The following is a 24,880-nucleotide window of genomic DNA, read 5'->3' on the forward strand; positions in this document are numbered from 1 at the left end:
ACTTCGAGCTGGCTTGTAGGATCATAAAGGGAGCTGAGGTCAAATCTAGGCCAAGTGCCTATCAGGAAAACACCCTCCCCACTATGTTATCACTTTGGCCCCTCTTATAAGATTTTTTGGTGATAAAAATATTCTGTAATCTTGCTGAATTCTGATAGGGTGGGTAATTTTATAATAAAGATGGTTCTTATAATTTAAATGAAAATAGTCGTGGATATTACCTATTTTTTCTTTTATTTAAAAAAGTCATTACAGGGGCTGGAGAGATGGCACAGCGGTAAGGCATTTGCCTTGCACGAGGCCAATACTGGATGGACCCCAGTTCGAATCCTAGCATCTCATATGGTCACCCAAGCCTGCCAGAAGTAACTTCTGAGCACAAAGCCAGGAGTAGCCCTTGAGCGCCACCAGGTGTGACCCAAAAAACAAAAAAAGGTCATTACAAAATATGACAAAATAAAACAAAACTATGCAGAGAGTAAAAATTGCACAAGTATTATGTCATGTCACAGAACCATAATGCGCTTAGTTTAGTTCAAGAATAGACACCTTTACTCCCAACACCCATTATGTTTGAAACTCTGCAATAATAAATATGGTTAAGTAGTTGCATGAGAGATGAGACACCACAAATTCAAAGACAGTACACTAAAGATATTTGCCCTTAATAAACAAACGTTATTTTAGTACTTTTTTTTTTTTAGCAAAGTAAGGAGTAATTCAGTGACAATAGAAGATAATACAGTTCTGTGCAATGGAAGAAGATGTGATGATATATATGATGAAATGGATTGAAATGGACAGAAAGCTAATGCTGACAGACATGACAGGTAATTATTACCTAGGGTTGTTGCCGGAGGAGCCTCGGTTCTAAGAATAACTGGTTCAAGGATGGTAGGAGGAACTGATCAAAAGTAATAAAAGAAATCATAAGAGTTTTGTAAATGCTTGAGATGTCAGACAATCATAACAGTAAAAATGATGATTCTTAGGTTTCTAAGGGGAGTAGATAATAGAAGAAAGAAACATGGATAGTTAAAGACTCTAACCCCATAGAAGGCCAACACAATTCTAAACCCTATGGGGAAAGATGCATCGAGGTGAGGATGGAGTGGCAGGTCACTCAAGTGTCTGATCACCACACAGAAAAGATACCCAAGAGAAAACTGAGGCTACATTTACTGACTAAGTCTTAATGAAAATAGTTATATTCCATTTAATAAGGTGAAGAACAGCTTCTCAGTGTATGGTATCCCATTAGATACAGCATCTTTTTATTCTTTCTGGAGGGAGGTTGGGCCACATCCAGCGGTGCTCAGGAGTTACTCCTGACTTGTAATCAGAAATCACTCCTGGCGGGCTCGGGGGACCATAGGGGATTAAACCTGGGTTGGTCCTGGATCAGCCACATACAAGGCAAAAGTCCTATGACTGTGATATTGCCCAGGCCCTAGCATCTTTTTATTCTAAGAACAGAAAAGGCATGACATTGCGCAGAAAAATCATACAAATCCACTGTATCAAATTTAAGCTCACAACTAGACATCCCAGATTCCCTTTTAATTTACCTCATGGACCCAATTTAATGGGAGAGCAACAGGCCATTCTCTGAGATAGCTACTTCAATACAATTACTACTTCTTAACTTTATGTCATTATCTCTCCATTCATTCCAATTCTGAACTGATTTCTTCCTAACTGTTTCAGATCTTTCTTTATTCTAAATATTTACTATGATGGCTTAGCACTACTAAGCATCACTTTGTATCACTGCATAAATTATTTTTACAATCACATAATGTGTTGCCTTATTTTCTACCTTGTTATTATGCAAGAGTAGCATTTGATTAGAACTATGATACATACTAATTGGGAAATAAAACATCTCTCAGTATGTTTCCAATATATCTCTGAGTAGTTAATGTGCTTATTGGTATCCAGAGAGATTAATAAAAGATGTTGACTTGAATTTGTTGGCCCAAAGATTTACTGAATACACTATCTTTAATACATAAATGGGATTAAATAGTAATAATCATTGATGGAGAATATTCTAATACAGGACATATGAGATGTTCACATGTTTCTATTCCCAGAATCAGTAGCTTTACGTTTAAAATTATACAGAATGTGTTTAATTATGTGATTATAAAATTTAGGGCTCCAACTTGGGTAGAATGTTTAGTTTTCTTAAAGAGGAAACCACATATTTACCCAGTTTGGTCTGAGATACTTCTGATTGGGGAGTGGTTTTAGGTTTAGGACGTTGACGTCGAGGTTTCTTTGTGGTTGTGATAGTTGTTGGAACTAAAGGAAGAAAAATTCAGATTAATATGACATTGGTGTTCTATAAAATCTAAATGCATATTGTGATATGGCCTTAAGTTCCTTGAAACTTAGCAGAGTTTCTATTGAGTGGATATAACAATTACTTTCATTTGAAATCTTTCCTTTAAGATATTATTTTCATTTCTTTATAACTAGAGATACACAGAGATAAAATTATATAAACAAAACTAAAGAAATGAAGATTTTAAACTATGCTTTTTGTAAAAAGGCCCCTAATTCAAAGATTGGTTACAAATTGCTGATCAACAATGATGATATGAGAGGTTTCAACTATTCAAGTTATTTAATTATTCACTTATAATTAGAGTAACTATGTTTGGGCCAGTTTTCCATCTTAAAATTTACTAAAATATATGAGATAAAGACAAATCAATAATAAGTCAATGAAACTTTAGTCTATAAAATAAGATGCTTATTGAAACCATCAAAATGGGTACTATATTGGTGGTTGAAGGGCTATAAGAAGAATCATGGTGCTGAAAAGGTTGCACGGGTGCAGGGGGGTGTACTTATTATGACTGAAACCCAACTACAATTATGTTTGTAATCATGGTGTTTAAATAAAGAAATTATTTAATTAAAAAATTGAAAAGTCAAAAAAAATGTTTTCCAATTTCTTTTAGAAAATCCACATTGGAGACTAACTTTATTACTGCTACCTTATTATTGCTTATTATTATTATTATGTGCATCAAAAATAAATGTCAGTTTATTTAAAAAAAAGAATCATGTTTGTGTTTAAGATATAACAAGTCACACTGTCTTAGATCAAGATTATGAAATATAAACTGTGAAGATTGCTGTTTAAGTCCATGCATAAATTCATTGAAAAGAAAGTTTTTAATATTTAAATAATTTAAAAATAGTTAAATTGAATGAAAACAATTGATGACATAATCATACCATAGCTGGATAGGTAAGTCTGACAGTGAATGATTCAAAGCACTTGCTGAATCACAGAAAGGATCATTACCTACATATATCCCAGGAGTAATAGGTTGAGAGTGTATAGCAAGAAATCAGAAGTAATTTAAAGTTAAATATTAAATAACTAAAAATGTAATTAAATCCTTAAAAGTTCAAGTCTAGTACTGTGTTGATAACAAAAAAACCCCTCTAATTTAAGGTACAAAATATTTTTAATTAAGTAGTTATATACTTTATAACTTTCTATTATAGATCATCAATAATATAAAATCCAATTAGATTCTGATATTTTTTGGATATCTAATAACAATGTTTACAAGTTATTAGAAAAGAATGTGCAAGTATAAGGTATAATAACAAAATAGAACAGAACACAAAATTCTAGATCAAATAGGTCATTACTTGTTTATATATGTAAATAGGTAGTAAAAAGAATAATCAAATGATCTTTTATGCTGGACAAAGACCAAGACCTCTGTTCAAACAAAGACATCTAAGAGAGTAGAAATCAAAGAAATGGTCTCTCTGTGAACCTATCAATGGATCTCTGGTGTGAGGAGAGAAGAGGCCTCACCTTCTCCACACTTTCAGCCAATTGTCTCATATCCAATCAATGAAGTAATTTATGGACCCATCAAAAACCAGCACTGAGCTGAATAAATTTTGTCTTCTTTCTATTACCAGGTTTCACTTTAAATTCCCATTGTCCTGCTGTCATCCACACACATAGCACCTTACTACCTCTCTTTACACTATTTTTGCCTATACAGTCAACAAATCTACTAATTTTCTATAGTTGAAGGTCCACATGAGTTCATCAACCCAAAGATATTTATTTTCTTTTTCACCAAGCTAGGTCATTTATTTAACAGCTCCATACAAATTCTAAGCCAGCACTTGGGGAAAGTGAATTGAACATTTGAACTAAATATGTTAGCAAGAAAAAATTTTGTTGAATAAGAATCAAATAGAAAAATAATTAAATAATCAAAGAGGCTGATAAAAGACATAGATACCACTCAACGTGTTATGTATTGGCTAAAACAATATGGTGGTAGCAGCACCATTCTGTGACTTAAACCTTCACCTTAAGAGTAAGAGGCAAGTTTATTTTGCTAAGTGGCAAAATAAACTGTCATCTCTTTATCATAGCTAAAAGGTTTCTATTGGCAGCAGGGACCACATATTTACCTAGTTTGCTTTGAGGTACCTCTGGGCTTGGTGTGGTTTTATAGCCAGGACGTGGACGACGTGTTCTTGTTCTTTGGGTAGTTTTTGGAACTAAAGAAAGGAAACTAATTAACATTGGCCATGATTTCAAGTACTGAAGAAAGGTTCACATATGATGCAATGTTCTTTATATGACTTCCTTCCTAAAGCTTTGCCCTAGTCCTAAACATTAAAAAAAATTCTGTTAGATTTTTTTTGAGCCTTGAGAGATTTGTTTCTTTGGCATAAAGATTTCTTTTGTTATTTGTATGCAAAAAAATAAAATAAAATAAAACAATGGGAAGAGGGCCATATATACTAATAGGTTTTTTTGGGGGGAGGGGTGGCAGACCACATCTGTCTGTGCACAAGAATAGCTAGTTCCTGGCTCTGCATTCAGGAATCATTTCTGGTAGGGTTGGAAGATCATATGGAAAGCCATGGATGGAACCTGGGTCAACATGTGCAAGGCAAATGCCCTACCTGCTATGTTAACATTTTGGTCCTGATAGTTCTTCTAAGAAGGCATACAGAAGTTTAATAGTTACTATTACTGGTACTGTATTTTTAAAGAAAGCACTCAAAAGAAGTCTTAACACACATCACAGAGGGCAACAATCTTACCTGCCCTGGAAGATTATAGTGAGAAAATTCTTAGTATACACTTTCTAAATGATGAACAAACTAATTTAATGCATAGCCAAAAAGTCCGAGAAACCTAAATATGACATTCTTGAATACAGTGCACAGAGCATACTTTCAGTCTTTGTAATGTATTAATAAGCTGTGAAAAATTAAAGATGATTAGTGTGAGCTGCAAACAGGCATATGTGTAGTCTAAACAACGTATTTAAACATTTTTACTACATTCAAAACTGGAAAATATTGCTAAATAGCATGAGATGATGAGAAAATATTATGAAAGGTTAAATTCTTTGGCTGAGATAGATGTGGACTAAAATAGGCTAAATTGGTGGGCAATGAGCAGGAAAGACACCAAATTAAAAACATGGAGGGTCATTACCCAATGTTGTCCAGGGAGTCTCAGTTCTCAGAATTAAAGTTTCAATGTCTGTGGAAGGAACTGACCGAAAGCAATGTAATTAACAATTGGTATTAAAGAAAGATAGAAAATAATTATCTTGAAAGTAACCTTCTTTACCCTATAATGCTTAAAAAGACTTTTTGAACTCAAGAAAAAGTAATTCTGTACTAACAGCTGGTCTCTGATAATCATTTATTTTAATAAATAGATATATTTTGCAGCTCATTATCAGTATGGAGCCAAAAGAGAGTTTTTAGTATTTTCCCCACATTTGATTTCTTGATACTCCCTATATTTAGAAATGTGATAATACAATAATAAAATAAAAAAATAAAATAAAATAAAAATAATAAAATAGACCCTAATAAAACAACTCCAAGACATATAGTAATCCAAATGGCAAAAAATAAAGAGAAAGAGGAACTCCTTAAAGCAATAAGAGAGAAAAAAAATCTCAAGTACAAAGGTAGGGACATAAGAATCAAACCAGATCTCCCATTCGAAATAATTCAAGCAAGACGACAGTGGAATGACATATTTAAACGACTGAAAGAAAGAAACTTCCAACCTAGGGTCCAATACCCAGCAAAATTATCATTCATATGGGAGGATAGACTAAAAACATTCTCAAACAAGAACGAGCTTGAACTATTTGTGCAAACTAAACCAATCCTAAATGACCTGCTCAGAGATGAATTACACAATCCAAACCCCCGATTGTAACAAAAACCACCCTACACAACACAACTGCACAACAGTCATCTCTCTCAATAATCTCCCTAAATGTTAATGGACTAAACTCCCCAATTAAAAGACACATAGTAGAGAACTGGATTAGGAAAAATAAACCAGACTTCTGCTGTCTGCAAGAAACACACCTACAACTACAGGATAAGCATAGGCTTAGAATAAAAGGATGGAAAGTAATTATTCAGGCCAATGGAAAACAAAAAAGAGCAGGGACAGCCATTCTTATATCAGACCAAATTGCATTCAACATCAAGAAAGTGATCAGAGACAAAGAGGGCCACTACTTACTGATCAGGGGAACATTAGATCAAGAAACACTAACCCTGGTCAATATCTATGCACCTAATGTAGAGTCAGCAACATATGTGAGGCAACTGCTCGTAAACCTGGAGAAACACATGAAGGGAAATGTGATAGTAGTAGGGGACCTCAATACTCCACTATCACCACTGGACAGATCCACCAAACAGAAAAATAGCAAAGAAATAAGAGCTCTAAATGAAAAATTAGAAGATTTGGGGCTAATAGACTTATATAGAGCCCTACATCCCCAGAAAGCAGAATACACATTCTTCTCAAGCCCACATGGAACCTTCTCCAGAGTAGACCATGTCTTAGGATACAAAGCCAACCTATATAAGACCACAAAGGTAAGGATCATTAGAAGTACCCTTTCAGATCACTATGCAACAGAACTCAAAATTGACGTCAAGAAGAAGCAATGGAGAAAAACTAATACCTGGAGATTAAACAACATGCTGCTCAACAACAGCTGGATCAAAGAACAACTCAAGGAAGAAATAAAAAGATTCCTTGAGACCAGTATGGAGCCAAAAGAGAGTTTTTAGTATTTTCCCCACATTTGATTTCTTGATACTCCCTATATTTAGAAATGTGGATCTAAAAACCACTTAGCTGGATGACTTTCACTTTAAATCACTACAGAAACCTATTAGGAAAACTTTAGTTCATATTTTAAAGGTTTTAACCACCATTGTTAGTATTTGTTTTAAGAGATGGGGTTGGTGGTGATGAGACTTTTCAAATATTTTCATCAATGTATTGGAAATCTATTGACAGTTAGTTGAAAGATTAGCTTCTGTCTTTTCTCCATAACAAAGGTGACATTACTGGGTTATATTACTGGGTATATTTCATTTATATTATCTGCTCCCACACATTACTTTTAAATAATACTGGTAGTTTTGTCCTTATATGCTCATTTACCTAAAATAAATAATTAAGAGATAGTTTTCTGGTTGTGTGTGTGTGTGTGTGTGTGTGTGTGTGTGTGTGTGTGTGAGAGAGAGAGAGAGAGAGAGAGAGAGAAAGAGAGAGAGAGAGAGAGTATTTTCACACCTGACCATGCATAGGGGTATTTCCTTGTTCTGTGTTTCGAAATCAGTCCTGGCAGGCTCAGGAGGGTTTTATGGCATTCCAGGCATTAAACCCAGGTCAGAAGCATGCAAGATAATGCACTCTAATATTGCCCCAGCCCCAACTTCAAGTAAAAAATACATTACTAAGGATATCTGAAAATAATTCACTTTTTGATCTAGGAAAACATAGGATTCCTATAATTTTATAATATTCTGAAGTATTCATACTATCCATATATAAAACCAAGAACTACTGCAACTCTTTGGTTTTAAAATTAGTAGTAAAATAAATTTTCATTAAATCTTAGAGTAAATATAACATTAAGAAATTTCATCACTAAAAACCTGTTGAACACTTATATGGAGATTATCTTTCCTTGATTCTCTATGATACTATGTTATAAGTTACAGCAGATCCAGAGCATAATAAAAATATGACATGCAGCAGAGATGGAAAGACCACAATAATAACATGAAAACAAAGCAAGATTCAAAGTAGATTGCCTTCAAACAAAATTAAAGGGGATGAAATCTGTATTTTGTTTGGAATTCAGCATCACAGATGAATTTGTCAACAGAAATATGTCCAGTTGCATTGGAGTGGCATGAAATCAAGAAAGAAGAAAATGCTTATGAGGAAGACCATTATGACCCAATAGAATTTTTATTGCCCCTTTATCCACATGAAAGCAGAGACTTTAAAATTTTCCTGATTTAAAGGCTGAATGGAGAAAGCACCTTTGACTCTTGACAGCTTCAAGTACTACAAGCAATGATTTTGATGATGATCAAAGAGTGAGCAGCATTTAGGGGCTATAAGTGAGGTAACAGATATAAGAACACATAACATTGTTAAAAAAAATCCCTTTTGAAACAGTAAATTTTTTTAAAATGAATAAAAACGATGATGAATGATGATTGTTTATATAAGAGAATATTCAGATGACAGGAGCATTGATGACATAGGCATTGACCAACAAGAAATAGTTACCTATAGGCATGGAGGAAGAGTCCACCTCAAATGTAACAGGCTCATAGACTGTGTCATAAAAATAAATACAAATAATATAAGTAAGAAAGACTAAATATTGAAGATCAATAACCTCCAAAGCTCATGTATTTATTTGCAAAAGTTGCCTTATTTTATTATAAGATGTTTCTAGTAAACTGTAATTTTTACATAAATTGGAATCTTAAAAGAAACTTTTAATAGCAAAATAGTTGAGTTTTTAAAGGTAGTTCTGGCTGCAGATATCTCTGACTGGAGAGACAGAACACTGGGTAGGGCACTTGCCTTGCATGTGTCCCCAGCCCCCCTATTCATTTTCCCACATCCCATATAGTCCTCTGTGAAGCAGCAGGAGTAATTCCTGAATGCAGAGGCAGGAGTAAAGCATTGATGGGTGTGTTCCCAAAACAACTGGGAAAAAAAAAGTTGAACTTTTTTGTACTGTTATAAAAAGTTTACTTCAACTTATAAAAATTCTTTTATTTTAAACTTTTATTGATTGATTGGTTTTTGGGCCACACCCTGCGGTGTTCAAGGATTACTCCTGGCACTGCATTCAGAAATCACACCTGGCAGGTTGGGGAACCATATGGGATGACAGAAATCCAACTAGGTCCCTCTGGGTTCAGCCACATGCAAAGCAAACGCCCTACTGCTGTGCTATTTCTCCGGCCCCACATTATAAATACTTTTAAAAATGACAATAGAGGGCTGGAAAAGTAGTATGGCAGTTAGGGCATTTTGCCTTACACATGGTCTACTTGAATTTGATCCTAAGCACCCCATATGGTGCCCTGAGCTCCACTAGGAATAATTTCTTAGTGCACAACAAGGCGTAAACCCTGAGCACTGCATTGTGTGGCCTTAAAAAACCAAAACCAAAAACAAACTAAAAAGAAAAAAAAGTAGCCCAACATAGTGACACTAGATTATCTAAGAGGAGTCAATACTTAATCAATTAAGTCTTTTCAATTGTGCTGATTATAAAAGATGAGTAAGCTTTTGCAACATTGCCTAATGGTGGCTGCTAAAATCACTTTTAAATATGTCATTGAACCAGCAAATCAGACCTCTACACATTACAAATACAAATTCAAAGACCAAAAATTACAACCAGTTGAAGAAAATAGAATCTCTTGGAAAAATACACTTTAAAATATGCTCATTTACTATCCACTGATCCATTAATTTAGCACTGAAAGCAGCACTGTGACTCTACTGAGAAGATAATAAATAAAATGATGATATTTAGATTTCTATATTTGATATGATGCATTGTAATCATTTTCAGCACCATTCTAAAGAGAAATTTTAAATTAAAGTATTGGAAATTATGTTTACCGGATTTAGTTGGTGGCATATCTGGTTTTGCTGTGATTTGGGGTTTGGGAAGGAATTGCTTTGGTGGTTGTTTTGAATCTGAAGGGGGAAAGGGAGCTATAATTAGTGATATGATAAAGCTGTGATTTTTAAAGATTAATGTTTGTTACACAATTGTTCTAGTTATAGATCAAAACACTAAAAGCAATGATTACCAGGTTGGATTTGAGGTGCATCTGGAATATGTATGGTTTCAGGCATTTTGGATGGTTTTGGTGCTAAAGAAAAGGTATAACTATTAGCAAGGACATAGTTGTAGCTATCACTTTAAAAACATATATATATATATATATATATATATATACACAAATATATACATCTAATCACATATAACATATACTAAATTTTATTGAAAAATTAATTTCTAGAGTATGGAAAAAGAACATATATCCAGTTTCTGTAAAAGAAAAAAAATAAGAAATAAAATGTTTTTGAGCCATGCAATGGAACTATAGTAATATTTTTCCCACGTAAGCAAATTTAAAATGGAGAATATGAAAGTTCTATTCAATGAATGCATTTCAGTAGTATAAAACAGCAACATAGGAGTTTGATTCTTTTTGAGTAGGAGACCTGGAAAATAATCCTCAAACACTCGACATTTTTTAGGAGAAGCAAAGTTACATGTTTTCAGATTTCTGAAATTTTCTAAAAGAAAGCAGAGGCAGAATAGAATGCCTTAATTTTGAATGATGAGAAATTATAATTACATAACTATAATCAAACAGCAGAATATGTACTAAGAACAATTGTTCAGTAGTAAAAATAAACACATCAGCTTGGGAACTTTTACTGTCCTAAACTTGCAAAGACAATCCAATTTGGCTTTGATTCTTAGAAGATGAACAGCATGTGCCTCTAATTGTCCAAGCATATTCAAAAACATACTTCAAGGAAACAGAAGAGTTGAAGCATTGTGTCATGCAACTCTTTGAGAAGAAAAACTTACAAATTGAATGAGTAAAGCAATGAAATTATAATTTTGGCACTGTAATAAAATGCTGCCACTTATAAATCCAAAACGTGCAGACAATGGATTGAGAGCATACCCTGTATCGCACTGCTTTTCCCCTCCCTCCTGTCCCTCTATATCACTTCTGGATGTAGCCTAAGCAAATAAACAAAATAACAATGAAGCCTGCATTCTGAGAAAGGGCAGTGTATTTCCAACACAAGGGCACATCTATTGGAAGGACACACTTTTGTGGAGAATCAGGAGTTGTGTTTAAGAACACAACCTTCCCTACAAATGCAGTCTTTTAGAAGTTACAGGTTCTTCCAACCCAGAAGAAATAGAAGTGAAAGAAGCATAGGATGAAATTTAATGGATGACAGAACTACCTAAAATCTAGGAGAATCAAAGTGAAAGCAACCTGAGAAGAATACAATTACCGACTGTAGGCACCAGGAACTCCGGATGTACCTCAGTAATTTCCAGAGCTATAGAGGCAAAAATCCAAAAGAACTGATTGTATCAAAAAGTGACATCTGAGGCAAGAAATATTACTACTTATTAGTATATTTTTCTAAATGGGATTTTCCCATTTACATTTCTTGTCCCTATTGCTTCTTGATACTTTATTTGCATGAATAAGTGGCCAACAGAAGAGTTTTAGAATGTCTTACTTATTATTATCATCATTATTACTATTTATTACCCGATTTATAGGATCAATTTACAGCTCTATGTACTGAACAACCCCAAATAAATATATATTCAAAACATGAATGGGATCAGAACATGCACAAGATGCTGAACCATAAGAATCAACCACTCTGCTTCCTAAAGCTCAGTTATGTTGTTAGTAGCTAAGTCTCAAATCAGTAGCTGATTTTTATATTTTCTATGTTGACTGGAACCCTGAACATCGCATTTACCAGGTTTGGAGTGGGGAGCTTCAGGACTAGGTGTGGTTTTAGGGCGGGGACGGCGACCTGGTCGTCTGGTCTTTTCTGGAGCTGAAGAAAGCAAATTGGCTAGTTATTATAGGAGCAGGGTCATACAAGTTGACATATATTTTTGAAGTACATTGAAGCTGAGTTCACTGTGAATATGTATCTTTCTGTAATACAATCATCATCATTACTGACTTAAATAAAATCTTATAAAATATGACAAAGATATACAAGTGGTGACTGTAACTGTTCAAGAGCTATCTCCTTTCATTTTTGAAAGTGGAACCTCTCAAAATTTTATATAGCTTTGAGAAAACAAGTTCAGATTTTTTAAGGTATTTTTAAGGTATTTCTCAAAAATATGAGAAATATTTTTCCAAGATGCCACTAAGATAAAATTTATTTGTTTGACCATTTGAAAGAACATATTTTCACAGCATTATGTGCAAAAAAAGACTTTAAATTTTAGAAATAAACTTAGGGAGGGCAACAAAAGTTAGTTTGAACAGCTTAATATTTTTTCCTGGAAGAACACAGACTACACACAAGTACTCATACAAGTCGACACAGATGGATGAATCCATTAAAGGAGCCTGTCAATAAAGACACAAGCGTTCAGGAAAACAGATCACACCCATAGTAACTGCATTACCTAATGTTGTTATAGGTTTGGTTTCCAGTATTCCAGGTACAAATGCTGCATGAAAAATCAAGAAGGAATAAAATGTATTAAGCTCTTAATGACTAATTTTAACAAAAATAAGAGATGAAACTTTTATCCAAATAGGAAATTCATTAAAATTTAGTTTTTGTGTGTGTGTGTGTGTGTTTTTTTTTTTTTTTTCAGAAAAGCTGGGCAAAATGGAACCAGTTTTACTTTTAATTTGGAATGAGACCTGAGGAGAAAAATCTCATTTGGAATATATGACTGTAAAAATGTAATCAACATTTAGGCTATAGAGAAAAATATGGGTAATAGGCAAAGATGACACCATAGAACTCTTTTTACCCTCTTGAATAAAAAGCAGTTATAAAGTTTGAAGGTCTTTTTTCTCTTCATTTTTTAATAGATTTTCTAGTAACACATCAGAGCAGTTTGATCTGGAAAAATGGTATGATTTTCAAGAACATTTGCAAATGTCAAAATATTGAGAGTAAGAAGTAAAAGCACACGTATATGACAGGGAAGCCATGCTTCTTCATTGGAAATAACTAGGTTAAAGCAAATTGACAACATTCTTCAAATATAAGGAAAGGCAATAAAGAAAGTATCCGATTAAAATCAGCATGAATACCATGGTTTTCTTGAAAAAAAAAATCTCTGTTTAGTCGAACACAGGCAGAGAATGTATTTATCTTTTGACAAAAGTTGCTAAAGAAATATTTCTTATAGATTTATATAGCAACTATGACTGTTCTCGGGTCTTAATTGAGTCTACACTCAAGGTTCATTTCTGGTGGGGCTTGGTGAACCATATATGGTACCAGGGATTGAATTCAGGTAGGATGCAAGGCAAGTGCTTCAGCTGCTATAATATCTTTCTAGCCCTTGTTTCTAATTAAATATTCCTACACTAATACTCATATTTGCTAAGAAGATACTAGTTTAAAGAGAGGTCAGGTAGTCTCTGTAATTTTGAGGGCTTTGTTTTCTTGTTGGGTAGTCAAGTTCATCCTAAAAAGGAATAACAGACTCATCAGATCTATACCAATGTCTGAATTTTGTTAGTTTGGTGAATTTATGTAAAGGTTGGACTATCAGATCTTTAAATTTAGACAGGAATTAAACTTACAGTCTCCAGGGGACACAAGTATTCCTGTGTTATTTCCCATAATTACCTGTAGCTATTGATATTGGGTACATTGGTTCAAAAAATGTCATCCATTTGTATTTAGTAAATTTATAGAAGCCATAAAGTGTCATATTTTATCAAATTTTGAATAAACTGAATAAAGTGATCATTTAAATATTCATATAGAAGACTCCCAAATGTTTGTCCAAGTTGGCAGTGTGTAAATTATGCTTTAAAACTGAATGCAATTTGGTTGTAATATTTATTTGGAATTTTTAAAAGAATATTCATTAGTTTTCTAAGATAGGTTCTAAAGAACAAAACAAATATTTTCTTCAAGAAAATAATTCCTCAAGAAAAACCCCATTTGTTAAGCCTCTAATTCACCTATTAAAAATATTGAAGTCATAAATTAAATATTCTAACAAGACTTGATAATATGACAGACAGAGAAAAACAATTTTGTAGACCAGAGTGATAGTAGAATGTGTTGGACACTTGTCTTGCATACCTTTGACCTATGCTTATCTCAGACACCACATGTTCCCTTTTGAGGCCACCAAGAATGATCCTTGAGTACAGAGCCAGGTGTGGCCCAAACCAATCAATCAATCAATCAATAATTCAAACACAACCTTCCGTTTAATGGACATAACATTTTTTCATAACAATGCCAAGTGGCAAACGAATAACTAGACCACTAATTCTATATAAAACAGAATAAAAATACAGTTCACTTGTGAATTTCTGACCAACATTGAGAACAGTTCTCATTATTCAACTTTCTCATTACTCTATAAAGACAATTCTCTGTAATGTCCACCATTACAGAGCACAATATAAACCAGACATAATTGATGGGTCCTTCTTTATTTCTTTTTTTAATAAATTAAAAACTTAAGAATCAAATGCCATTTCAATGTCTGTTTGCTTGTTTGTTTGTTTTTTGGCCACACCCAGTGGTTATTCTGTGCTCTGTGCTCAGGAATTACTACTGGTAGACTCAGCGGACCACAAAGGATGTTGAGGATTTAACCTGGGTCATAACTGTGTAAGTCATTCACCTTATCTACTGCACTATGGCTTGGATCCAACAATCTCTATAGTGAACTTCCTTGAACAAAATACTCTTTTTTTTTTTTTTTTTTTGGTTTTTGGGCCACACCCGGCGATGCTCAGGGGTTACTCCTGGCTGTCTGCTCAGAAATAGTTCCTGGCAGGCACAGGGGACCATATGGGACACCGGGATTTGAACCAACCACCTTTGGTCCTGGATCGGCTGCTTGCAAGGCAAACACCGCTGTGCTATCTCTCCGGGCCCGAACAAAATACTCTTATTGAATTAGACATACAAACTGGGACATGGTAAATGCTAGGATTTTTTTTTTCATTTTTAAAAATTATTTTATTTAAACACCATTGTTGTTCACAATAGTTTTGGGAGTTTTTCCAACATTGACATCTGAATCTGAAAATTTCACTGTCTCTTCAATAGGAACCCCAGAAAAGTTACATTTTTTTTAATCCATAGCTATTTCATTGCAAAAAAAAAAAAAAGCCATGCCCACTTAAGTAGAAATCTCTGCTTTAATATCCTGTTATATAAGTTGTCTAATAAAAATTTTACTGAACTTGGGGCCCGGTGGTGGCGCTGAAGGTAAGGTGCCTGCCTTGCCTGCGCTAGCCTTGGACGAACCGCGGTTCGATCCCCCGGTGTCCCATATGGTCCCCCAAGCCAGGAGCAACTTCTGAGCACATAGCCAGGAGTAACCCCTGAGCGTTACTGGGTGTGGCCAAAAAAAAACCAAAAAACCCCCCCCCCAAAAATTTTACTGAACATTACAATGAAAAAAATGCATTCCCAAAACTAACAAATTAAAATTTAGATTAAAATGACATGTGATTGTCTTAAAGTTTTTTGACTGTCTTAAAAATACTTAAAAATAAACGTTTTAAAAGACTGCTGTTAGACTAGATAGAATAAAATTGTTCATTATATATGTCATTCAATCGTTGTGCAAAGAATTTTCTTTTTTTTTATTATTATAGAATAACTCCCCCATGCAAAACAACGATTAAACAAAAAAAAATTAAACAAAAGTCAGTGTCAGATAAGTCTAAATTTAGTAAGAAGTCATGGAACATTAGGAAAAGAAAAAACTTTGTAGTCTTTCTGCTTTAGAAATGCGAATTTCACCCCAAACAAGACCATGTTCTTAGGGAACTAAAAACACTTCTCTCTTTTCTAGCTAAAAGGCAATTGTTTGGCATGATCAGAATTCCAGTCAACTTTGGTATTGGAAACTATTTCATAGTCCTCAACAAGGGAGTCTTCAATCAATCAAACCGTTATATTTATTTTCTTTCCTATGGTCATGTTCATCACAATCCACCACAAGGCTCAGAGTGATGCTGTGATATCATATTTACAATGAAATAATTTCTTTGACTTTTTGCAATTTTCATGGAAAATTGTTTCAAAGAACAAAATACAAATAGGAACTTCTTGCTCTCAAGAGTGGCACAAAATAATTCTTTAACTTTACTTGGCTTATTCCTTTTAAACATTTAACATAATTACCAGGTTTGGTGTATGTCACTTCTGGGCTGAGAGGTATTTTAGGTTTCAAAGAAATAAATTGTGTTTTACTGGTAGCTGAAAAAAAATAAAGGAACAAATAAATCAACAAATTTTTAGGCATTTTGGTTCTAAAACATAAAGGAATAACATAAAAATAAAATTGGAAAATCATTAATAAAAGTAAGTGCAATGAACTCATCATCTTTAAACCTTTTTTTCCTTCTTCCATTTTATTTTATTTTATTATTTTTTCAAGCCATCTCTGGTTGTCAGGGCTTCCTCTTGGCTCTGCACTGAAAGAGATCTGAGGTAACGGGAGCAGGCAAGGCAAGCATCTTGTCTGCTGTACTATCTCTCCAAACCCATCTTTAAAAAATTCAGAAATATTATATTTCAAGTATATTTTAGAGTACAATTAATGAAAATGCTATGATAAATTGTTGTCAATTTCAATACTATATTTTAACAAAACAAATAGCAGTGCCACCAGTCACACTAACTACAAAAAGATAGTAGGTTTTTTTTAATTTTGTTCTTGTTTTGAGGTCATACTCAACAGTGCTCAGTGGTTACTCCTGGCTCTAGGCTCAGGGGTCATTACTGCCAGTTCTCAGGGGACCATATAGGATGTTGGGGATCAAACTGGGCTGGCTATATGCAAGGCAAATACTTTACCCACTCTGCTATCGCTCCAGCCCCAAAGATAGTAATTTTAATGCATGACTTAAAAAATCATTATAGTCATTTTGCATCCTTACTTTACATATCCTAGTCACATGTTTGTATTTAAACACCAGAGGAAAACATTTGTTTTTAAATTCATATTCACTGACAGGCCTCATATTATTACCAACAGCATAAAGAAATTATGCTAAGATTGTAATTGAAAGGTTCTTTTTCCAAATAAAGACTGAAGTTAAACTTGGGGACCTTCTCCTCACAAATGGAGAACTGTATATAAAACCCAATTTAAAATAAAAGATTAGAGAGAACATGAGGAAATAACAATGTCAATAGTTTTCCAAGATACAGGATAGTGTTTGCATATTAAGTTCAGGTCTATCAACAACATATTAAGCTTTCTAAAATCACAAATGTCATGAACTTGATATACAGTCAATAAGATATTCTAGTCTGCCCAAATGTACCAATTGGAATAGGGGTTGAGACAGTTTATAAAATCTGGGATACTAATTGTCCATAATGAAGTGAGAATTACATTTACTAAGGACATTATTATTACCCAGTGTTGTCTGTGTAGGCTCAGGACTTTTAGAAATTTTAGGCGTGACTCTTGCAGGTTTTGTTGTCCTTTCTGGTGATGGAAAGGGAAAATAACAATTAAAAGATCATGTACACAAAAAAGATATCCAAAAGAAACTAAATGAATGGCCCTTTCAAATTCCTGACTTATTTAGTATAAAGTGATTAAAGTTTTTGGTAAAGGATTCTTTTTTTATTTTGGTGCCACACCCAGTGATGCTCAGAAATTGCTCCTGGCTTGGGGCACCATATGGGATGCCAAGGATCTAACCGAGGTCTGTCCTGCATCAGCCGCATGCAAGGCAAACACCCTACCATTACACCATCACTCTGGCCCCAGGATTCATAAATTAAATTATAATAATATAGACTAAAAATGTGTTTGTATTATAATGAAATAAGCAAAACCGAGAATGTTATGCACCATTCTGAGTTTATTATTTGACAATGAAAAATATCACCTCAACGTTGATAACTTATTTCTACCGTGCAAAAACCTGTTCCATCATATATATCATTCTCCTAATCTTTTTATTATAATATCTTTATTTAAACACCACGATTACAAACATGTATGTAGTTCCCTAATCTTTTTCCTCCATCCAAAACCTATGTGCATTTGAAATAGTCTTATCATTTTTTAAGTTAATACATATATATATATATATATATATCTTTGTGCATGTTATAATCTCACAATTACATCACTTTAAGTTGCTCATCATTGTTTATAACTTTAGAAAAATTGAAGCTGGAATCATATCTTACCCATATCAGTCATTGCCCTATAACAAAACTGAAAACACAGTAGGCAGCAAAAAAGGCAAGAAGTATCAATTTAGTAATTATTTTAATATAAATGTCTCAAGGTACAAATTGCACCATATATCACTTTTATTCTATAATAGGACTTGGTATCTTATCAAAAGCAAAAATTATACGTGAAAGTATTTCAATTTTACTGGAAATGCTCATTATTATTCTATATTGCTAATTATTTATAATTTATATCAACTTTTTGAACAAATTTTATTAAATTTTTATTTTGTTCCAAGGTAAGCACCACACAAGGCAAGTACCATAACAATTGTACTATCTTGTTGAGACCCTCCTGCTTTTTAAAGGAGAAACTTATGCTACAATCCCCTTATTCTTCAACTATACCTCTATACCAGTACAATTATTTTTAAATTTAAAATTTTAGAATTTTATTTCATACAATAACCAATACCACACTTTCTATCTGACTGACCCCTCTCAACTATGCTACTCACTGTCCCCTCTAAAAATATCTTAAACTATAAAATGATATTACTGAATTTTACTCTAGAAGGTTAAAGAGATATTTATTTACCAGGTTTTGTTCTTGGAGGTTTGGGTCTGAATTTTCGTTTAGGTGTAGAAGGGATAGGTGTAGTTTGCAGGGGAGCTGAAAGAAGATTGAATACATCTTTGATAAGTGACATTTCTTAGGGGTATTTCGTTTTAATTGTTAGTATGTGCTCTCTTTAAGTGCAGGAATTGGGTTCTAAGGGCTGGAGTGATAGTACAGTAGGCATTTTTGATAGTACAGTATGGTATTTTTGCCTTGCATGAGGACAACCTGAATTTGATCCTGGCCTCCCATATGGCCCCCTAAACAATTAAAGATGATTCTCAGGTACAAAACTAAGAGTAACCCCTAAGCACCACCGTGTGTGTCCCCAAAACAAACAAACGAAAGAATTGTGTTCTATGTCTTTATATCCTTAGAATACCTACAAATATTCTTTATACATAGGGAGTGCCCCCAAAATGCTGGCACTAAACTCAGTGCTGATTGAGTCACAAGATATTTCTGCAAGATAAATGAAAGTATATTGTTTAAGAATTCTTAAGAGTATTCTAGAAATTTAAGAACAAATGGCACAATACTGAGCAGCAGGGGATAAATAAAAAATAAAAATAAATTAAATTTTTTTAATATTTTGATCATGGAAAATTCCAAAGTTCTTACATTCTGTATCACTCTGCTAAGCTCATCAAGAAACCATAGTATTCTAATACTTTTATAGAAAGAACATACAGGCTATGTTGCCTATCTATCATTTTTAAGTTCACTACAAAGATTATTTTTTGTTTTTTTTTGTTTGTTTTAGGTGTTTTTGTTTGTTCTTATTTCTTGGGGGGCCACAACTGGTGATGATCAGGGTTTACTCCTGGCTTTGTATTCAGGAATTACTTCTGGCAGTGCTTGAGGGACCATATGGAATGTTGGGGATTGAACCTGGGCCAGCTGTGTGCAAGGCAAATGCTCTACCCACTCTGGCTCCTTACTTGGTATTTTTTATACTTAGATGATTTTGAAGAAAAAAGAAAGCCAAAACAACAAAAACTGACCCTGATATATATAAATACCTTAAAAAAATAAAAACAATATATCTTAAAATAACTAACTATATTCTGGATACCACTACTTTTCTGGTTGGTAATGTTGAAAGGAGTAGTCTTAGAAGAAAACCCTTCTTCCCAAAATTTAGACAAGATGATTTCATGGTATAAAATGAAAGCATGTGTCTAGCACCAAAAATAATTGGAAAAGGTCAACATAATGATTATTTTTGTCATTATAGCTGTTCTTTTAAAACATATAAATGTCATAAATTACCAGATGTTGTAGTTTGTATTTCAGGACTTGTAAAGATTTCCACTTTTCGAGGAGACATTGGTGTTTCACTTGGAGCTGAAAACATAAATACCACATCCCAGCAAATAATTCCAGTTAAAATGAGGTATTTTAAGATTTTTAACATGCTTTTAGATTGTGTTATGGTGCACATGCTACAAGCATATAAAAAAAAAGAATGAAAAAAAGTGCTTATTGTCAAATGCTGGTGGATAAAATGAACATTTTAGAATGGGGCGAAGGTCAAAGATGATTTCAATGTACGGAAGAGAAGTAATATCAGCTACAAACACAGGAGATAAGTATTGAAGATGAGGATGTTCATGCACTTTAAAACTTTTATTCCTTTAAGGATAGAAATATTTGTTATAGTTCAAAAAGAAAAAAAAACAGAAACAGAGAGCCCAGAGTAAAACACAAAATATGCCTTCATTACAGAAAAAATATCTAGATATGTTCAGAAACCAAAATGAAATAGGTGTTAGAATAAAATAGTCATTTGGAGGGGAGGCATTCACGTGGATTTTCTTTTGATGGAAAACAAAGTATAATTTTTCTGTTAAAAACATTACCCGGTGTTGCCCTTGGCTGTTCAACAGTTCTAGAAGTTTTAGGTGGGAAAGAATCCAGAATATGATCACTTGTTGCTGTTGGAATAAATGTCAACATTTATGAAAGCAGTAGAATGTCCCAGGAATAAAATACAAACTCATGAGTAATAAATTTTGCCTTGTAGAGGGAATATATCAAGAACATTAGTGATGAATGGCCAATGGTTTTAAATTAGTACTTCATTAAGAGATGAAAATGAATCCATTTAAAATACATATAACATATATACTTCAAACATTACAAACTATGACATAATTGTTTCATATATTCAACTTGTTTCATATATTCAATTTGGTTTCAACTGTTTTATTTCTGATTTTTTTCCATTTAACTGTTAAGGTGAATCTCTCAGCTTTTTATTTTACTTATAATTTTTTTTACTGAAGTTTGAAATTTGCACTTTTTCATGACACAAATAAAGATAAAAGAGATACACATGGCAAAAAGTAGCCACATTAGCAATGTCTGGCAAAGAACAGTCTTAATTATTTTGAACCTCCCACAGTTCTCAGTTTAGTAGGTGCTTCTTAAATAGTAACTAAAATGAAATATTGGACTGAGTTAAACTCACAGGAGATGAATCAGTAAATAAATGCCAATATCGAACAATTCAACGGACAATTCACTGAACAAATTGACGCACTTTGAAGCACTTTTGTGGACAAATACATGACAAAATTGTTCTATAATAGGACTTTCTCACCTCAGCCTTATTGGTCTTTAGGACAGGGTAGTTCAAATGTGCATGTGTGTTGAGGGGGGGGGGAGATGAGGGAGTAATGGGGTGGGGTAATGGTATTGGTGTGGGGGTTAGTCTACTCTTAAGAATCTAGCAGCATCCCTGGCTTCTATCCACTAGATGTCAGTAGTTTCTCCTGAAGTTGCAACAACCAAAATAGATCTCTGAATATTACCAAATGGCCTTGAAAGGCGAGGTAAGAAAAACCATGCCCGAAACCCAACCACAATCATGTTTGTAACCAAGGTGTTTAAATAAAAAAACTATGAATAAAAAAAAGAAAAAAAAAACATGCCCCTTTTCTGCCTTGGAGAACTACTAGAAAAAAACCTCTCTAGGATGCTAAGATATTTTTAGAATTATTCTGCACAACTGAGCAAGTATTCATTGCATTACTTTGCCTCCGTGGCAAGCAACTCTTCCACATGTGGAAGAGTTTATTCATCAGTGGAGGTGAATATATAATCAATTAATGGAAGAAATGGTAAAATCATTTCCCTGACACGGATCACTATTGCTCTCCTACTGAGATTGAAAGAGCTCTCTCTCTCTCTCTCTCTCTCTCTCTCTCTCTCTCTCTCTCTCTCTCTCTCTCTCTCTCTCTCTCTCTCTCTCTCTTTCACTCTGCACAAATAAAAGGGTGAATTAAGTGCAATAATGTAAGAACATTAGAAATCTTCCCAGTCACCATCCTCCCCCACTGAAAAATAGAATTGAGAGGTAAGGTATACCTGTTTGGGGCTTTGATGTTTCAGGCTTATCTGATGTCAGGGAAGTCGAGAAAACATCATAAGTTTCTTTTAAAGAGAGAAGGTAACACAAAAGAGAGGTTAATTTGAGAAGATTTTAATGGAGGTCAATTTTCTATAGCATTAAGTGTTGGCTGTGAGCTACCAGACACAGGACTCAATTTATAAATAATCACTGAACATTAGATTTTGGTCTTTATTGAAGGGAATAGATGGTCAATATCAGTGATACTGCCTCTGGGGTGATGTGACCAGACTGCTATATATTTACAATGAATTCTGAACTCTGCCAGCTGCAAAATCAAAGAGCTACAGAATAAAAACATAAACAAAATAGATGGCAATTTGAGGAGGGATTTCTAAAAAGAAAAGAGAGAAAAGAGACATCACATAAGACTATTTAGAAGCTATTCGTACAAGTCTAGAGTTTGGTCTTTTCACTTTATCAAAATTCCTGGCATGTCACCTTCCATTTATATCACACCATGAAGTTTGCATAGCACTCTCTCAGATATCAACTAATTTAATCCTCTTAACATCCCTCAGTCATGAGTTAAGTAATCATTATTCCCAACTGATAGATAATGGGGTGCTCTACTCTGCTCATTTACCAGAGGCCACACAGCAAGCTTATAAATTTGTACATAATTTCCACTGTTTTGGCATACGAAGAAAGTTACAAATAGTATGATCCTGTGGCAAAAAGGCTTGCTGCCATTACACTTAAGGTAGATTTGATCCTATGTTTCTCTTCAAAGCCAATTGCCCTTCTAAAATATATAGACAAATTTAAAGAGAAATTTTGCATTCTAGATGAAATAAGGGAAGAAAACAAATTTATGACTACAGGGTTAACTGTCATGTTCGTGTAAGGGTTGTATCTGTCAACAAAAGTAGCACCAAGATTTCAATGTTCTCTTTTCTGCTTTTCTATGACATCAACATAGAGTAAGGATGAAAGATTCACACATTAGAGTTACTTGAAACTGTAAGAAAAACCATATCAAACTGCAAGACACTATTAAACTGTAGACTCCTTACATTATACCACATACTGGCATCAAGAACTAGATTCCACTTGATGAAGGTGAATCAACTGCTTTGCAAAATCTCCAAAATTAGTAAAAAAAATATTATGAGTTTAAATATGCAAAGAAATCCATTACCTTGTAAAGAAAAAGTTACTTTAGCCTAGCTACAATCTATTTATTTGTTGATTGGTTGATTTATTTATCTGTGAAGAGTTTTTATTGAACAAAAGTTACCATATTTTTCACTCTATAAGACACACTTGACCATAAGATGCACAAAGATTTTAGATGCTCTCCTCCCTTGCACTCAGGCTTCAGCTATGGCATCATTCACTTTATAAAATGCATTGGGGTAGGGGGAAGTGCAGCTTATGGAACAAAAAATATGGTAATTTAAAAGAAAGAGGTGAGGGGAAAGAAAGAGAGGAACATTTGTTCAAGAAAGAACATGGGTTTCTTCAGAGTGGACAAAGCTGCAAAGAGATGTAGGGGACAAGCAAGCACATAAGATATTCAAGGGAGAACATGAGTCTGAAGAGCAAGAAAACCTAGATATAATTTGAAGGGGTAAAACAAGAATGAGTAATCTGTCAAAGATGAAAAATGCCAGCTTTGTTGACCTCAGACTTGCTTTAGCCAGTTTTGGGTCACAGCTCCAGAGAAGTCTATTTATAACTAAGTCTACTAGGAAAATTTTACCACCTCATATTTCCCTCTTTCATTTCATAGATGAGAAATTATGAACCAATAGCTTGACTTTAGTCTGTTGCTTTTGAAAAAGGCCAGGACCATTTATTACTCTAGTTCTCACACTTCCCATATGTCTAGTGATGCTGGATTTACTTGTTTACATTCTGTATCCAATCAATTGTTGTAGTTTATTTGGGGGTGGAGTCACACTCAGTGATGCTTGGCTCTCTGCTCAAGAATCACTTCTTGTGGGCTCAGGGGACCATAGAGAGTGTGGGGATAGAATTTAGCTTGGCCGTGTATAAGGCAAATGCCCTACAAATGCCCTACACTATCTTTCTGGATCCACATTCTGTACTCTATGTATCATATACCATTGGTTCACTTTCACAGTGTTTTTCTTAAAATATATTTATAATCATCTTCCATTCTGAAAACTCCAACATAGAATCCCATTTTCACTAACATATTCCCCAGAGGTGTTTTAGGTCTCATCATCATCTAGCTATTGTGGCTCATGTTTATAAATTCTCAATTGTTAGAAATCTCTCCCTTCCAGGCATTTTCTCAAATATATTTAAAGTTAAATGACACCTTTTTCAGAAGACATGATCCTTGATATATTTATTAAGGCTTTGAGAGCAGAGAAATAATAAAAAACAAAAGTACTAATCATAAGAAAGCCATTATTTTGTTTGCTTTGAGAAGGATAGCACATTTCAGTTATTAGTTAAAAATGACTCTCTAATTTATTGTAACTGAGAAAACATTGGTCTACAAGAGTGTATATAATATATTTTAGGATGTTATTAG

The 24,880-nt window shown here is 33.8% G+C and overlaps 1 protein-coding gene across 1 annotated transcript in view; it reads right to left on the reverse strand.

Moving 5' to 3' along the window:
* The window catches only part of ABI3BP (ABI family member 3 binding protein), a 231,699-nt gene that overhangs the window by 59,147 nt on the left and 147,672 nt on the right, over positions 1 to 24,880 (reverse strand). The window contains 16 exon segments of the mRNA XM_049785676.1: positions 842 to 904; positions 2,215 to 2,307; positions 4,468 to 4,557; positions 5,510 to 5,569; positions 8,651 to 8,698; positions 10,010 to 10,078; positions 10,198 to 10,266; positions 11,441 to 11,488; positions 11,927 to 12,007; positions 12,597 to 12,641; positions 16,319 to 16,393; positions 17,562 to 17,633; positions 18,936 to 19,010; positions 20,229 to 20,303; positions 20,819 to 20,893; positions 22,329 to 22,394. Of these exon segments, the coding sequence (XP_049641633.1) occupies positions 842 to 904; positions 2,215 to 2,307; positions 4,468 to 4,557; positions 5,510 to 5,569; positions 8,651 to 8,698; positions 10,010 to 10,078; positions 10,198 to 10,266; positions 11,441 to 11,488; positions 11,927 to 12,007; positions 12,597 to 12,641; positions 16,319 to 16,393; positions 17,562 to 17,633; positions 18,936 to 19,010; positions 20,229 to 20,303; positions 20,819 to 20,893; positions 22,329 to 22,394 (1,104 nt within the window).

Source organism: Suncus etruscus, chromosome 13 (genome assembly GCF_024139225.1).
Source record: "Suncus etruscus isolate mSunEtr1 chromosome 13, mSunEtr1.pri.cur, whole genome shotgun sequence".
NCBI lineage: Eukaryota > Metazoa > Chordata > Mammalia > Eulipotyphla > Soricidae > Suncus > Suncus etruscus.